The sequence below is a fragment of the Balaenoptera borealis genome (assembly GCF_965194805.1).
Source record: "Balaenoptera borealis genome assembly, chromosome: 18".
NCBI classification, from domain to species: Eukaryota; Metazoa; Chordata; class Mammalia; order Artiodactyla; family Balaenopteridae; genus Balaenoptera; species Balaenoptera borealis.
This window is the reverse complement of record NC_138877.1, coordinates 65,681,511-65,698,335: the sequence shown is the minus strand read 5'-3', so window position 1 is coordinate 65,698,335 and position 16,825 is coordinate 65,681,511. Positions and strand designations below refer to the sequence as shown.

Genomic DNA, 16,825 nt, shown 5'->3' with positions numbered 1-16,825 from the left:
TATTGGGAATCAATGTCCCAAGCTATTATTTAGAGAATGTGACCATTAAATATACTTCTGTGAAAGCATATTCACCAGCTATCTGGGTACTTGGTAGCATCAAATTATGGCCTTCTATTTAATTGATGACATATTGTACATCCAAAATAGTTATACTGTAAATCTAGTCAGCATGTAATCCTAATAAAAATAGACTTATTTGTGCTACTTTTTAAAAAAATTATTTATTATTATTGTTTTTAGTTGCGTTGGGTTTTCATTGCTGTTGCGCGGGCTTCTCATTGCAGTGGCTTCTCTTGTTGCGGAGCGCGGCCTTTAGGCCTGCAGGCTTCAGTAGTTGTGGCACGCGGGCTCAGTAGTTGTGGCTCGCGGGCTCTAGAGTGCAGGCTCAGTAGTTGTGGTGCATGGGCTTTGTTGCTCCGCAGTATGTGGGATCTTCCCAGACCAGGGCTCGAACCCGTGTCCCCTGCATTGGCAGGCGGATTCTTTTTTTTTTTTTTTTTTTTTTAAATTTATTTATTTATTTATTTTTGGCTCTGTTGGGTCTTCGTTTCTGTGTGAGGGCTTTCTCTAGTTTCGGCAAGCGGGGGCCACTCTTCATCGCGGTGCGCGGGCCTCTCACCGCCGCGGCCTCTCTTGTTGCGGAGCACAGGCTCCAGACGCGCAGGCTCAGCAATTGTGGCTCACGGACCCAGCTGCTCCACGGCATGTGGGATCCTCCCAGACCAGGGCTCGAACCCGTGTGCCCTGCATTGGCAGGCATATTCTCAACCACTGCGCCACCAGGGAAGCCCGGCAGGCGGATTCTTAACCACTGCGCCACCAGGGAAGTCCCTGTGGTACCTTCTGAACAGATGCTTTTTTGTGGGGAAAGAAGAAATAGGATAATGAAGAAAGATTCTTTTCACCAGTTGATTTAGCCTATGAGCATTTTTGGTTTGCAAATCCAAAATTATTAAACTACAATTCAAATTTTATATCAGTATATTTCAAAAGGAGAAAGTAAATATGAAATTAATAAGCATTTATCTTTATTACTGAGGAGCTGGTAACATTCCAGAACTGATAATGGAAATTGGTTATGTGAAATTGCATTTCTTTTATGAACTATAACAAGATATGTGGACTTAGAGGTTCAGTTTGCCTAGCCACCAACTGATTGTCTTTTGGAGTGGATAGTCAAAATATATTTTTAAATTGAGCTGGATGAAATTGAAAACTCTTTAAAAGATTTTCAACTTTGTCAGATTACTATAATTATAAACAACCCAGTTTCCTCATGCTATCTTGCATTATAGCATGTGCCTGAGAAATTAGCAAATTAAATTTTAGTGTGGGCAGCAATGTTAAACACTTGTCTGCATATCTGAAACTAATTCTTACGTCATCTTATTTAGAAATAGAATAGTCCAGGAATAGTCACTGTGGTCGTATACTAATTTTGAAGGCTGAGGGAGAAGTTTAGGGAGGAAAGAAGAAACTAAAAACTGTAGTACACTATTAAGGTTTTCTTTCTGTTTGTCCTCTGCCTCTTCCTCTGTCATGTTTATAATTGCAAAACTGCCCTCATGCAAACGTTAGTTAAGCAAAGACACATAACATCTTCACAGGAGTTTGCTGAGTGCTAGGTTAAATGCGTTTTCTAACCCATGAAAGGATATGCCAAATGGTAATGATCGTAGCACAACTGATAAGAATTTCAGTCTAGAAGCTAGAAAGAACCTTAGACATCTTCTAAAGTATTACATATATTCATCCAGGTTGCTTACTTTTTTTTTTTTTTAACATCTTTATTGGAGTGTAACTGCTTTACAATGGTGTGTTAGTTTCTGCTTTATAACAAAGTGAATCAGTTATACATATACATATGTTCCCATAGCTCTTCCCTCTTGCATCTCCCTCCCTCCCACCCTCCCTATCCCACCCCTCTAGGTGGTCACAAAGCACAGAGCTGACCTCCCTGTGCTATGCGGTTGCTTCCCACTGGCTATCTATTTTACGTTTGGTAGTGTATAGATACGCTTACTTTTTTGAAAAAATGTGATGACTTCTCTTCCTTCACAGAGTAGTCTCTAGAAGTACGTTTTATATTTGCACTTTTGGAAAGGTGAAAGAAAAGGTACCAAATGCTGATCATAAATACTTAAGACAACTCAGTTTTAGGCAAATTGTTACCTCTCACTGCAAGAATAGGTATTAATTTGTGGCATTTGGTATATTTTAATCATTGAGAAACATGAAGAAAGACTTAAATAGGTTGTTCAAGGCACTGAGCTTTTTTTGTTTGTTTGTTTGTTTTTTTCTGCGCGACCCGCCCGGGGCACACTGGGGACAGTCTGCCCCGCCCCGCCCCACCCGGTTGGAGGCGGAGCCGGGGTGGGAGAGCGGTCGCGCCGTGGGAGGGGCGGCCCGGCCCCCCCTGAGCTTTTTTGTTTCCTTTGCCTCCACTTTCTAGTATTTGCTTTTGGGGACACGCTGGATGTCCTACATACAGACAACTAGCAAATGAATAACATTTACTGGTTTCGCTAATCTTGTGTAGTTCCCCCAAAAGAGTACAGTTTTGTTGAAACTCGATTGTATGTGATCCTCTGTTAATTAATTCATGGGAAAGATGGCAAAGTTACCATGGTATAACAGAAAAAGATCAGATTTTTTTTTCATTGTAAAAAAGTAATTAAAACATCAGAGTCGTGACAAGGATTTTAGAAAGTGAAGAAGTGGTCATCAACTAAATTCTAGTTCCTTGATAGACTGTCTAGAGAGACTATAAATGTCCCCCAAATAACACTATTTCACAGTGATTACTTCAATATTAGTAATTTACCCTAATGTCCTAATACACAGTCATTCTGAATTCAAAAGCAGATGTTTAACTAAATATTTTCTCTCTCTCTCTTTTTTTTTTTTTTTTTAAATAAATGTGTTTGAACAGAAACCAGCCTCACAGAAAATGTACTTATCTGGCTATGGTGTGGAGCTAGCGATTAAGAGTACAGAATACAAAGCATTGGATGATACCCAAGTCAAAAGTAAGTTTATTCTCTGTATTCGAGTGGAATGAAAATTTGGAGGCTTACACACTTCAGTTGAAAAAAGAAAATGACTGTAATCCTACACACGTTAATTTGAGGCTGGAGACAGGGTAGACATGTTCCTCCTTAGTTGGAATTTAACTTTAAACTAAAAGAAATACATTTCATATTATTGTACTCTCAAAAACTTCAAAAAGTGGAAGTAGCATATTTGCTTTTACTCAATGGCTTCCCAACCATTTTCCGCAACATATAAAAATTGATAATATATGTAGGGTACGTAGAAGCAATAGATGAGGCTGCTTATGGCTAGAGGTGACTGACCCAGGAGCTCAGACCGGCCCATGATGTGCCCAGTCACCCCCTGGGAGCAAGGGTGGGGGGTGTCTAAGGGGATCAGTGTCTCAGTAAACCTAAAACTCACTGGTAGCACTGCCTTACAAGTCTTGGTCTGAAGTATTTATATATAATGAAGTTAGGATGATGGTCTTCTGTTCTTGTTTTTGTTTTGAAGTGGGATGGAGAGGGCTGTGAATTGATTGGTTAGATGAAGTAGATTGATTAGATTTGTGATCTACCAGTCCAGTGTCTGGGTTCTGTGTACTGAATGCATGCTCTAGATGAAGGATTCTGGAGACCTAAAAACACTAAAGAACTTTTCAGATTCTTATGGAAATCTTTTGTTACCTGGCTCATTGGAAATGTATTTGTACCTGATTCTTGGTTAAGAGTTTCTAATTCATTCTTTTATATGGTCTCAGATGTTGCTTCTGCTACAATTTTGTTTTTCTATTCAAGATCTGGTCCTGGCAGCCCTACCCTGATCACAGCTTAGCTCTAGCCCTCCTATTGAATGTGCTACAAATCAACATCTGTATTATTGTGATTGAAAATCCTGCTGGTTAAAGAGTTACTGAAAAAGTATAGTAGAAATAATAATGCCCAGATTTTATATATTTCCATATAGCTTGTATATAGCTCTACAATGCTTTATAATTTAGTATCTTGTTTAACAGTCATGATAGTAACATAAGGCATTTTCTAGCCATCCTTGGGCTTGTAGAATTTTTTTTAAAAGTCATGTGATCACATGTATTTCTATATTACAAATTGCACATTAAATTTTGTCGTACATTCGAAATATATTTTCTCTCCATTCTAGTTGCCACTCCTTTAGTTCACTTCTTTTTTTCCCTCTGTATATGGGTATCAGGCTTCTAACTGACCTTCTCTTCAGTACCCCTAGTCCCCTCATCCCCCAAATAGAATAATCCATCTGTTCTCCACAGTGCTTTCTGACTGTGCTTCTTATGATGAAAATCTGACTTTATGATTCCACCAGTTAAAATCCCAGACTGGTTCCCTGTAACCTCCTCATAAATTCAAGCACTATCAGCATAACAGAGAAAGCTTTTCACCTTCTGGCCTCTTTCTGCCTAATCACCGTCCCTCAGCCCTCTCATTTGTGCACTGTGGTCCTGTAACACTAAACTACTCTACAAGATAATTCTCTGTTCCCCGGATGCCTCCGTGTGTGGCTCCACGCCCAGCCTTCGTGACCTCTGTAGAGCACTCTCGTCCCTTAGCATATGCTGTTCCTTCTTCCTGAAACCTTCCTCCTTTCTCCCACCTCTTTTATTCATCTAAGGCCTATTCATCTTTTAAGAATCATGTGTATCAGTCAGTACCTCTGAGATGGCTGCCCATCTTCCTGCTCTGTCAGAGGAATGTTTTCCCTTTTCTATATTCCACATAGTTTGTGCTTTCTTTTGGAAAAGTTTTAAACAGTCTGTTAAAATTGTCTATTTGTCTCCTTTTCCACCAGCTGAGGTTTGTGTCTTTTGCGTCTCTCTTCCTGGTGTCTGTCTGGCAGGCATCGGGCGTCATAGAAGGCAGTCGATAAATATTTGCCTGATGAATGAATGAAAGGGAGGGAAAGGAAGACTGGATCAGTGTTTTTAGTTGCGGTCCTAGAGGTCCAGACTCTCAGACGAGTAAGACGGGAGAAGGGTACTTGACGAGCTCTGATGGAGCGTAGCCCATACTGCTTACAGTCACAGATTCTTAGAATCCCAGAGTGCCCTCACACATAGCACTTACCACACTGTATGCTATAATTATTGGTAAGTAAAGGAGAGGGGAAGAGAAATGAACATAAAATATATCCTTATTCTTTGAGGCCATGAGTTTTGGTGTCTTTCTAAAGATTTCTTGATTATGTCTAAAGGTGTCAGAAATAATGTGAGAACTCCTGTATCTGTTAGGGTTTGGATTTCTTGCTGGCTTAAGAGCTAAGTCCAGGGTTTGTTGCAGACTCCTTGGTTTATCATTCTGGTATGAAATAGAACTTGACTACGAAATGATCTATAGAGCATTTATGATGGTTTTTAAATATTTAATAATCAAGCTTGTTTAAAAAAAGAGAGCACACTCATGTCTCATTGAGCGGATCCATGAAAGAAAAACAAGGTAAAACAAATGGAATTTGATTTTATTTTGAGTTCTTCTAATTTTTTATTACATATTCCTTTTCCAGTCTGAAATATTTTCATTTTATTTTGTCTTTGTTTCCAAAATATAGCTGCGACTAATACTACTGTAGAAGATATTACTGAAACAAATGAAGTTCAAGGATTTCTCTTTGGGAAATTAAAGTAAGTCTGAATTGAAATGAAACTATTACTATACTCTTAAGTTTGTTTTTAAAGGAATTGATTCAATATGCTGGGTTAGCATATGTTTCACATTTTTAAAATATACATACTATTGTTTTTATTACAAAAGTAACACATGGTTAATGCAGAAAAGCACAAAATTGAAAAATAAGCGCTAATTCCACAGGATAATGAGTATGGTTAGAGATACTGGAATTGAAAGTGATCAGAGTTATCTCTGGCTAAAAACTAAAACAAAAATTTATGGAATCTTTTACAGATCTAATGGGTTACAAAAATCATAGTTAATATACTGGATTTTTAGCATGAAAAAAATTTAAAATTTCATGTCTCAAAAGAAGAGAAAATATTTATTTCCCTAAATTCCTGTGCCATATATTGCCATATAAAATACCTTTTAACTTCTGGCCTTAATTTCATATACACATATAAGTAACCTTTCAAAAAATTGAAGTTCTGCACCCTTTTTTTTTTTCCTGCATCACTGATTGAAGACAAGGAATAGGATGGTGAGTGCTCTCTGAATGTTAATGGATGGGGTTTGTTGTCATTTTATGTGTGGTTTCTCTGATTTACAAGAAGGGAAAGTTTATGATTCTATTATAAAGACAACATTAATTAAAAATAAAGAACCATTTTTATTAATATCTTTAGTTCTTATTTAGTATTACAGATATTTATAAAGGACACTTAGGTCCGTTCTCCTGGTGAGTAGATAACTGTACAGAGCGAGGGGAACATTTTTGGACACTATGCTCCTTCATACAGATGACTGAGTTGTATTTCTACGGTTTACTGGACAAGTTGTATACTAGTGGCCTTAAAAAGTTAATGCATCTTGTAAAATGGATTTATTTTAAGTAAGATTTTTATTTAGTAGATAACATTTTTATTCCATTTCCAGCTGTGTCTCGCATCTTAGAATCCATCGTTCTGTTTTTTTTTTAAACGTAACTATTTATGGGAATAAATTGCATGTCTTCCAGAAAGCCTTTGGAACCTTGGGATATTAGTTTTTTTAGAGAGGAAATACTCAAAGTTAGTTTTTACACAATTAATTGATTTAGGCAAAAACCTTCTGCTTTGAGGTATTGTATGAATAATGTGTTTTTGCCTGAATTACATAAATAATTTTAGCCGTGAAAATTATCGTTAAGCTTATGATTAAACATGAAAAACAATATAACAGCTCTTATAAACTTAGTATTACTCTGTAACTTAAAATATTGAGAAAGGAGTGGTTAATTTAATTCATAGTGAACTTCTTTTCAAAGAAGTTCTATTGCTTTCTCACTGTAAGAGCAGACTTGATTCATTTTCAAAATGTGGTCCCACATTGTAATAAAATTGCGAGATATGAAAATGTAGTACATTTATTATTGTTAACTATAAGATTAATCTATTTCTGTATATTTATTTTTCATCTCACTTTTTAAAATATTTATTTCTCTTTACTGTTGAAAATATGTATTTGTTTATAAATTGTGCTGATAGCTACATAAAGTTTTTTTAAAACAATTCTGTCTAATAATATGAAATGGTATTGTGTTTTGATTTCATGAGAGATGGAAGAAAAAAGATTATAGTTTTTATTATATGTATAGTAAAATATCATGCTACATTATTATTTGGCACTCTCTAAAAAATACCTAGATATGTTTAATTAGACAGAATTATCTTATTTAAGTTTTTTAAAAGTTTCAAAGATGGAACTTTTCAGAAATAGAGTAAACTCTAAAATTGTATAGGAAGCATTATTGTCTTTCCTTATAAAATAGTTTTCATTTTTAATTATAAAAGCATGACTTGTAATTTATAAAATGTTAAATAAAAAGTGTATAATATAAAAACTAATAATTCTGCCCTCACACTTGGATCCCTTACAGGTAATGTTAACAAATGAGAGTACATCCTTCCAGATTTTGTTTTCTTTTGTTTTGTTTTATACATTGAAAAAAGTAGACATGCATATCTCCCTCATTTTTCTTTAAGTTCTGTGGATATAGCTGCATCACTATTTATTATTATCTTGGTGAACAGTTAGTTTGTGTCTAAAATTTGGAAAAGTTAATTTCAAAAATATACTGCTTGTATAGTAGTAATTTGTAGTAGGTGATGATAATTAACATTACTTAATATTCTAATACAGAGAAAGATATTCAGATCTTAGAGATAATCTGACAACATTCCAAAAATACCTGATTGAGAGTAATAAAGAAATGATGCCTTTGAAAGTCTGGGAACTACAAGGTACAGTATTTCAGTCCACATTAACATAGCATATTGGTAACTTATCTCTGTTTTGTTAAATAGGCTTTTATATAACATGATATAAATTATTTCATAGGCAATAATAATTACTAATGATGTGACTAATATACATTACTTTTGTGGAAATACAAATTTAATTAAAAGGTTATTCATCAAGCAAACCATATTTTTATGTTTATAAGATTTAAAATTATATAAAGTACAGTTATTTGATATCATCTAATCATTTTTAAAGTGTACATGAGTTAAAAGATTCATCTCAGGTATTAAATCACATTTCAGAGAATCTGTAGCATTGATTAGAAATCCTGATTAGTAAGTCAGGAGAAATCAGAACTAAATCTTAGTTTTCTTCTCTTTAAAATTTTGATCTTAACAGACCATCGCATGTTTCATTGCGAACTTAGAATAGCTCCCGTACTGACATCCTATAAGCAGATATTTTGAGACTGAACCAAATTTTGAGAATGAACCAAAATTCCTTTTCAGTTTGTAATTTTCTTTTTTATTATTTGTAATGTTTAGTGGGTCATAGGAATATGTCACTTTTCTGTGGAATCTATAACTTTTATCACATCTCTCATCAACTTTTTTTTAATATAACAACTTACTGAAATATACTTGATATATAGTTCACCCATTTAAAGAGTACAATTCAGTGGGGTTTAGTATATTTTTAGAGCTTTTTAACTGTCAGCACAGTCAATTTCAGAGACCCATAATTTAGAAAATTGTAAGTGATAGGGTGCTTCTGAAGGCTGGTAAACAGAGAACATGCAAAGTTAGCTTGCTTGTAATTAACCTCACTGATGTCTGTGGAAGGTATATTTGAATGGACTAGAAGCAGGAAATCTAGTTAAGACATCATTGAATTAGTGTAGCGAGAGATAGAACTATGACTGTGGTAAAAGGCACAGAGAGGAAGGCCAGATTTAGCAAATATTTAGGAGATGAAAAGAGTCAAAGATGAATTTAAAATTACCAGCTTGGAGCCTGAGTAGAGAGAATATAAAACATGTAAGTGGGTGTGGGGGTTGAATATGGGGCCCAGAAATAATGAGACTGGCGTTAAAAAAGATAGACTTAAAGTGATGGTGACATATCCAGATGACCAGGTCCAGTGGTGGGGTGAATATAAAGTCCTTATACTAAAAGGAGAGAATTTAAAAGTTGAAAATATTAGCATAGAGGTTTTTTAAAGGTGGGGGGCACTAACTGAAAGTGTAGGGTGCCCAAATCAGTGCCCAAGGGAGTGACCGCGTGCTCGTCTGCATGGGGAAAGTAGACACGGTGGGATGATGAGAGCTAGAAGAGCACGTTACAGAAGCCAAGGAAGTAGATTCAGGATAGAGTAAGTGATCAGGACCTTTTCGTTTTTTGATTGATTTAACAAGTGTTTATTGAATTTCTACTAGGAGTCAGTCATGTCCCTACAACCATGGTTTTATAATTTTTGGCTGAGACCTGGAGTAGGAAGTATATTTTACATCAAGACCCATACACAAGTGTATAATGTGTGAATACACAGATATGCTTAAAACTTAAAAAAAAAGCTTCAGCATAGATATGTTTACCACATTTTATTAATTCTATAAGACTTTTTAAAAAAAATAAATTTATTTATTAATTTTTGGCTGCATTGGGTCTTGCACGCGAACTTTCTCTAGTTGCCCCGAGCAGGGGCTAATCTTCGCTGCAGTGCGCGGGCTTCTCATTGTGGTGGCTTCTCTTGTTGCAGAGTGCGGGCTCTAGGGTGCACGGGCTTAGTTGCTCAGCGGCACTTGGGATCTTCCCGGACCAGGGCTCGAACCCTTGTCTCCTGAATTGGCAGGTGGATTCTTAACCACTGCGCCACTAGGGAAGCCCAAGACTTTCTTTTACTCTACCCTATTTCATTTGAGAAAAAAAAACTTCACATTATCCACTAATGTGATTTCACTACTAACTAATGGGTTCCAACTGACACTTTGAAAAAGTGCTGTATTCTGAAGATAAAATAAGAGTTAAAGCAGACACCACGTTTATTCAAAGGATCTTGGACAAACATAAACAACTTTAAAAACCAATGTAAAAATTAGCATTGTAATTGCTGCAAAGTAAAGGGACGTAAGATGAAGAAGGGCATATGCCAGGAAGATCTGACTGGTGGGATGGGGGCAGGGAAGGGGAAACAGAAAGGGGAGGGTTCCTCAAGAAGTGGTGATTGAATTGAGATCTGAGGAAGGGCTAGAGTAAATTTGAGGGTGGGTTATTTAGGGAGAATATCAGAGACCCTTTCAAGGGGTTGGAAATGGAGTGTGAGGGAGAGGAGATGTCAGGAACAACTGCTGGATTCATGGTTTACCCAGCTGGATGGACAGTGGTGGATTTTCTGGAAAGAGAAGACTGAAGAGGACCAGATTTGGGCAAAGATGGGTGGGAATATCACAAATCTGTTATTGAACATGCTGCTTTTGAAGTATCCAAGTGGTAAAACCAGGAAGACAGTTAAATATGGGAATCTGGATTTCAGAGGCAAAGTGAAGGACTTAAATAATTTATGAGTCATCTAGGTATGGAATAGTTTAGGAAAAAGCAAAAGATGTTAATAGACTATGCTAATATTATATTCATTTACTTGTTATTTACAGTTTCTCTGATTTCATGAGTGAATTTTCAGGGACTTTTGAACAGCATATGTGAAGAAAAATTCCATTCATGTTGTAAAAAGTTTTAAAAGACTAGTTGTGCTGTCAGAACTGCGTAAAATATAGTTGTCCATGGTCGTGATGATGATGATGGTGATTGGCGGTGATAAAAATATTAGCTAATACTATTTGTCTGGCACAGTATTAGGCTCTTTATATGCATCATCCTAATTAATTTTTTTTTAAAACTCATGGGGTATTGATAGATATCCTCCTTTTCCAGATGAGGAAACTGAGAAACATACAAAATAATTAGTCCAAGGTCACCAATCTCATAAAGCACAAGTCAGGGATACCTAAAGTCAGCAGGTCTCTCTCATTTTAGAGCCTAAATTCTTTCTTTACCTCTATGTCGTACTGTTTTTAAGTATAACATCATGTAGCCAAATGCTCTCAGGCAAGATCTTTCATCATATACTGTCCTCAAAAGAAATACTCTTTTGAAATGCAAATCAAAACTGCAGTGAGGTACCACCTCACACTGGTCAGAATGGCCATCATTAAAAAGTCTAAAAGTAACAAATGCTGGAGAGGGTGTGGAGAAAAGGGGAACCCTCCTACACTGTTGGTGGGAATGTAAGTTGGTGCAGACACTATGGAAAACAGTATGGAGGTTACTCAGAAACCTAAAAATAGAATTGCCATATGATCCAGCAATCCCACTCCTGGGCATATACCCGGACAAAACTATAATTCGAAAAGATAGATGCACCCCTGTGTTCATAGCAGCACTATTCACAATAGCCAAAACATGGAAACAACCTAAATGTCCATTGACAGATGAATGGATAAAGAAGATGCGGTACAGATACACAATGGAATACTACTCAGCCATAAAAAAGAATGAAATGATGCCATTTGCAGCAACATGGATGCAACTGGAGATTATCATACTAAGTAAGTCAGAAAGAGAAAGACAAATACCAAATGATATCACTTGTATGTAGAATCTAAATTATGGCACAAATGAACTTATCTATAAAATAAAAGCAGACTCACAGACAGAGATCAGACTTGTGGTTGCCAAGGGTGAGGGAAGAGAGATGAAATGGGAGTTTGGGGTTGGTAGATGCAAACTATTACATTTAGAATGGATAAGCAACAAGGTCCTACTGTATAGCACAGGGAACTATATTCACTATACTGTGATAAACCGTAATGGAGGAGAATACCAAAAAAAGGATGTACCTATGTGGATACCTCAGTCACTTTGCTGTACAGCAGAGATGGACACAACATTGTAAATCAACTCTACTTCAATTTAAAAAGATACATGCACAAAACTAAACAAAACAAGAAATACTCTTTTATAAGTTGTTATATCAATCATATAAGTAATGACTTTAAGTTCTCTCATCTAAAAAAGCATAAATATATACACACCAGTTAAAAATTATGTTGCTTAAAATTGCCTTTAATAGCAATAGAATAAGAAGACACATAAAGGATCTTATTTGTAAGTTTACTGTTCATTCACCCATTCATTCATCAATATTGAGCACCTACTTACGTATCAGGTACTTTTTTTGAGGTTAGAACATTTAAGTTCTACTCTTTTAGTACATTTCAATTATATAATACAATGTTATCAACTATAGTCACCATGTTACACATTAAATCCTCCGATTTTATTCAGTCTTAGAGCTGAAAGTTTGTACCCTTTTACTAGCCTTTCCCTGTCTCTCCCACCCTCAGCCTCTGGCAGCTACTTTTCTACTCTCTGTTTCTATGAGTTTGACTTTTTTTAGATTCCATGTATAAGTGATGCTGTTTGTTTTTTTTTTTTTTTCCTTGTCTGGCTTATTTTACTTAGTCTAATGCCCGCACAGTCCATCCACATTGTTGCAAATGGCAGGATTTCCTTCTTTTTAAGGCTGAATAATATTCCATTGTGTTTATATACACCACAGTTTCTTTATCCATTCATTTGTCCACGGAGATTTAGGTGGTTTACATACCTTGGCTATTGTGACTAACGCTTCAATGAACATGAGAGTGCGGGTATCTCTCAAGATATTGATTTCATTTTCTTTGGATATATACCCAGAAGTGGGATTGCTGGATCATATGGTAGTTCTATTTAATTTCTTGAGGAATCTCCGTAATGTTTTCAATAGTGGCTGTAGCAGTTTATATGAGTTACTTGTATATTTTGGATAGTAACCCCTTATCAGATATAATGATTTGCAAATATTTTCCCCCATTACATAGGTTGCCTTTTCATTTTGCTGATGATTTCCTTGCTGTGCAGAAACTTTTTAGTATGATATAGTCCCACTTGTTTATTTTTCCTTTTGTTGTCTTTGTTTTTGATGTCAAATCCAAAAAAATCGCTGCCATGACCAGTGCTAAGGAACTTACCCCCCTGTGTTTTCTTCTAGGAGTTTTATGGTTTCAGGTCATAAATTCAAGTCTTTAATGTATTTTGAGTTGATTTTTGTGTATAGTGTAAAATAGGGGTCCAGTTTTATTCTTTTGCATGTGGACATCCAGTTTTTCCAGCACCATTTATTGAATAGAAAGTTTTACTTTTTCTTGTCAGGAAGTGATCCTATGGCAGAAGGATCCTGGTAAGATAAGGACTGAAAAGAGTCCATTGTGTTTGCAATTAGGAGATTTTAGTGAGCACTGATAGCCCCACTAGTGGTGGGGAGTGGAAACATTCTTAGGTAGGTTAAGGAAATTCTATTTAGAGTTATTCAGCTAGTAAGTGATATAGAGCTGGAGTTTGAACCTTGGTCTACTAGACTTTACCAGTCCATGGGAGGCTGCCCTGGCAAAATCTTTTCTAGGCTTTGACTCCAGCTGGATTCGCCACTGTACACTGAAAAGGTAGAAACAAAACTAGTCTCGCTATGATAAACTGGTCATTTTACTAGTATTTGACAAGCTAGGATTCCAATTCTGGTGAGATGTTATAGAGAAACAAAACGCTTCACTATTAGGTAATGAAAGAATTCAGTTTTAAAATCATTTCTGACTCTTGACAAAGCAATGAGATGCAGATTACTGCTTCTATCATACTTGAGACTGATTACAGTAAGCCACACGCACTTTTCTTTCCAGAGAACTATCATTTCAGGTAAAATCATACCAAGTTTAGGATTTTATTTTTATTGTTGTATAAAGGTAAAAAAATGTTGAAAAAGAAAGTGAATGTTTCATATTTACTGAGTTAATGAACACATTAGGTCTTAAAGTTCCTTTCAGAATTGGCTCTTCAAAGCTTTTTTTTCCTTCCTCTTATTTCTTTTTGTCAAAGCTTTTTGTTGCCAGTTTCACTTAACCTAAGAAAAGATAGCTTTGCATCAGCATTTCTTTTCATATCTCTTTTTGAAGTTACACTGTAATTTGTGGAAAACAAAAAATAGGTATTAAATGACAATTATTCATAAAAGTGTAAAACTTACCTTATTGGATGTAAGTGATAGCTTTCCATTTCATTTAAAACTTTTGAATAATGCTAAATATGAGTGTTTGTTAATGTGTCTATATATGAATATATGGCAAGAAGCGTTATTTAAATTACATGGAAATGTCTGTTAAGGTCTAACATTATGCTAGATTGCTTAATGATATTTTTTTCCTTCCAGATCTTAGTTTTCAAGCAGCTTCTCAAATAATGTCCACTCCAGTTTATGATGCCATAAAATTAATGAAGGACATTTCGCAGAACTTCCCCATAAAAGCCAGGTATATTAAAGCTTATTGATTTGATTATAGTCAGAACTCTTTCCATTAAATAAATTTTATGAAAATAGCTGATTTCATTTAACATAATGATATCAGTTAATTCTGTTATATACAGTGTTTATGAGATCAGGGTCTCTTTTCATTATGTATATTGGGTTTTTTTTAACTAGAGCAAAATATTGGCTTGTGCATGCATATGTATACATACTACAAAATAGAACTCTTGAATTAGAGGCAAATGGAAAGGAAAAAATAATGTATTTAAAAAATTATTTAAACGTAAGCAGTGAGAGATGGTAATCCAAGAAAAAACTGATTTAAGCAGTATATAATAAGGGGATATTTTTCTCTTTACCCTACAGAGGATGATGAAAAGTATTACTCTAAATAGACCTATGCCCAATGTATGGCCAAATCATGTTCTTGCCCTTTCAGATTCCAAACAATTAGTAATGTCTTAATTGTATAGAATATTTTGTGGAAGACCTTTTTGCCAATAAGATATCTAATTGAACTGCTTTCAGAAATATTAATACTACATTAAACGCGTCTTCCAGTTCAATAGATAATACATTTCCATATCTAGAAGTAACCAGTAGATACAATTCTGGTTACCATGTTTTATAAGGATTTACAAAATAACAAGACTTTGATGCATTTGTAGGAATAATAGTATAAAATTATAAGCAACCAGTGAAATATGAGCTAAGTTAGCTTATATCGAAGATATGCAACATGTGACAGGTGCAGCAATAGTGCTTCACTGAGAGGAACTGGAGAACATCCTTGTGCCCTCAGCATCCCTTCTTAAGCAGGGGATAATCACTATGCCTCTATTTGTTTCAGACACTTTGGTACATTTATCCACAGCACAAATTACTGAATCCTGAATCTAGACAGTACCTTCGTAAGATAAATAAGTAGTACATGTTTGGCCACAGGATACCAAGAACCTTTTCATGATACCCTGAAAAGAGAGAGGTTTGTCACCTTATTTACAGATTAAAAATGAATATATTGCCATGACTCTCAATCTTAGTTTAAGCAAAATCAAGAATTTGACAAGTCAGTATATGTATACTAAAACATGAAATATGTATGTGTATATAAACATAGATGTTTAGCCACACTGCTGTTAACTAACAGTAGCTTTTGAAATTACTCGATCAAATAAAGTGAAATAATTTTAGTTTTAGGAAGATAGTTGATTAGCGGTTTTGACGGTAAGTCATTATAACTATTCAGGGGTTTTGTGGCTAAACTCTGTTCTTAATTTGTGGTTGGTCATTAAAAAAAAATTTGCCACCTATGCTAACACTGGTTAATGGCTGAATTGTAGGCTTAAGCGTATCTCTGCAGTTACTCTGATAAGTCATTACTCCATGAACTTGCGGATGCTTCCTGAATCTTGGGATGAAGTGAGTTGAATTGGTTTCCTCCAGACTCCATCAATGGTGCAACCATAATTGATGCCCAAGGCTAAAAATCTTGCCTCCATATATGTTCAGACTTAATAAATGGTTTTTATTTTTCATCAAAAAAAAAAAATAGTCACTCTGTAGACAGCCAGTAAATGTTCATTGAAATGAAATACTTGACAAATGAATGAAAAATTTGCATTATCAGATTTTCAGTTGCAGTTAATCTCAAATGCTGCCAGATTTTAGGAGATAATACACACTTATTGTGGGTTGTTTTAAGATACACCTTTCTGCTTGAGTTTTACTTAATGTCAAACTTTGCATTAACAATCTTTTAATTTTTAAATCATTTTCTTCTATGCATAAAATTGACAGGTAAATAGCTAATTAAGCATTCTTAGTAGTTACTAGGTCAAATAAATATAATTTATAGACTTATTTAAGAGACATTTTGCTCTGTTTTTAAATTATAAGGGAGTTATAAGCTCCCTTATAGAGTGAATATATGAAGTCAACATTATCAGTATTTTAGAACTTACATACCGTGGTAAAGATCTCAGGTTAACCAAAATTCTTTATATACACATATTCCAAAAATTGCCTATTTGCAGCGATACATATAATGACATTGGTAATTTCATATAGAATTTCTCCCTATGGGCAAAATGACACAAAATAGCATTTTCAATCAAGTATTCTTGAAAAATGCGACAGCATGGAATGCGTACAGTTTGTGCACGTGAACTTTTGACAGTCTCTATTCCACCTGAATCAAATACCCTTGTCAAATGAAAGCCATAGTACCACCTGTCAAATAGGCTATGTGGAAATGTACACTTCTCAGTCATGATGCCTTTAGAGTTTTTAGTTTCTCGTACAAAGTATTATATTGCATTGAATCATAGATTAGTCCAAACATTTAAGGAAGAATGAATTGTATCTGTATTTATGTTCCCAGGTCTCTGACCAGAATTGCTGTAAATCAACGTATGAGGGAGGAAATACAGGAAAATCAAAAGGTTTGTTTGAATTCCTTTTTTAAA

At 35.2% G+C, this 16,825-nt stretch overlaps 1 protein-coding gene across 2 annotated transcripts in view; it reads left to right on the top strand.

The window, feature by feature from the left end:
• UGGT2 (UDP-glucose glycoprotein glucosyltransferase 2) overlaps positions 1–16,825 on the top strand; it is a 183,971-nt gene that overhangs the window by 31,931 nt on the left and 135,215 nt on the right. For both annotated transcript variants that reach the window (XM_082366069.1, XM_082366070.1), the window contains exons 6-10: positions 2,936–3,032; positions 5,617–5,689; positions 7,860–7,960; positions 14,262–14,361; positions 16,741–16,801. In XM_082366069.1, the coding sequence (XP_082222195.1) occupies positions 2,936–3,032; positions 5,617–5,689; positions 7,860–7,960; positions 14,262–14,361; positions 16,741–16,801 (432 nt within the window). The remainder of the gene's footprint in view (positions 1–2,935; positions 3,033–5,616; positions 5,690–7,859; positions 7,961–14,261; positions 14,362–16,740; positions 16,802–16,825) is intronic.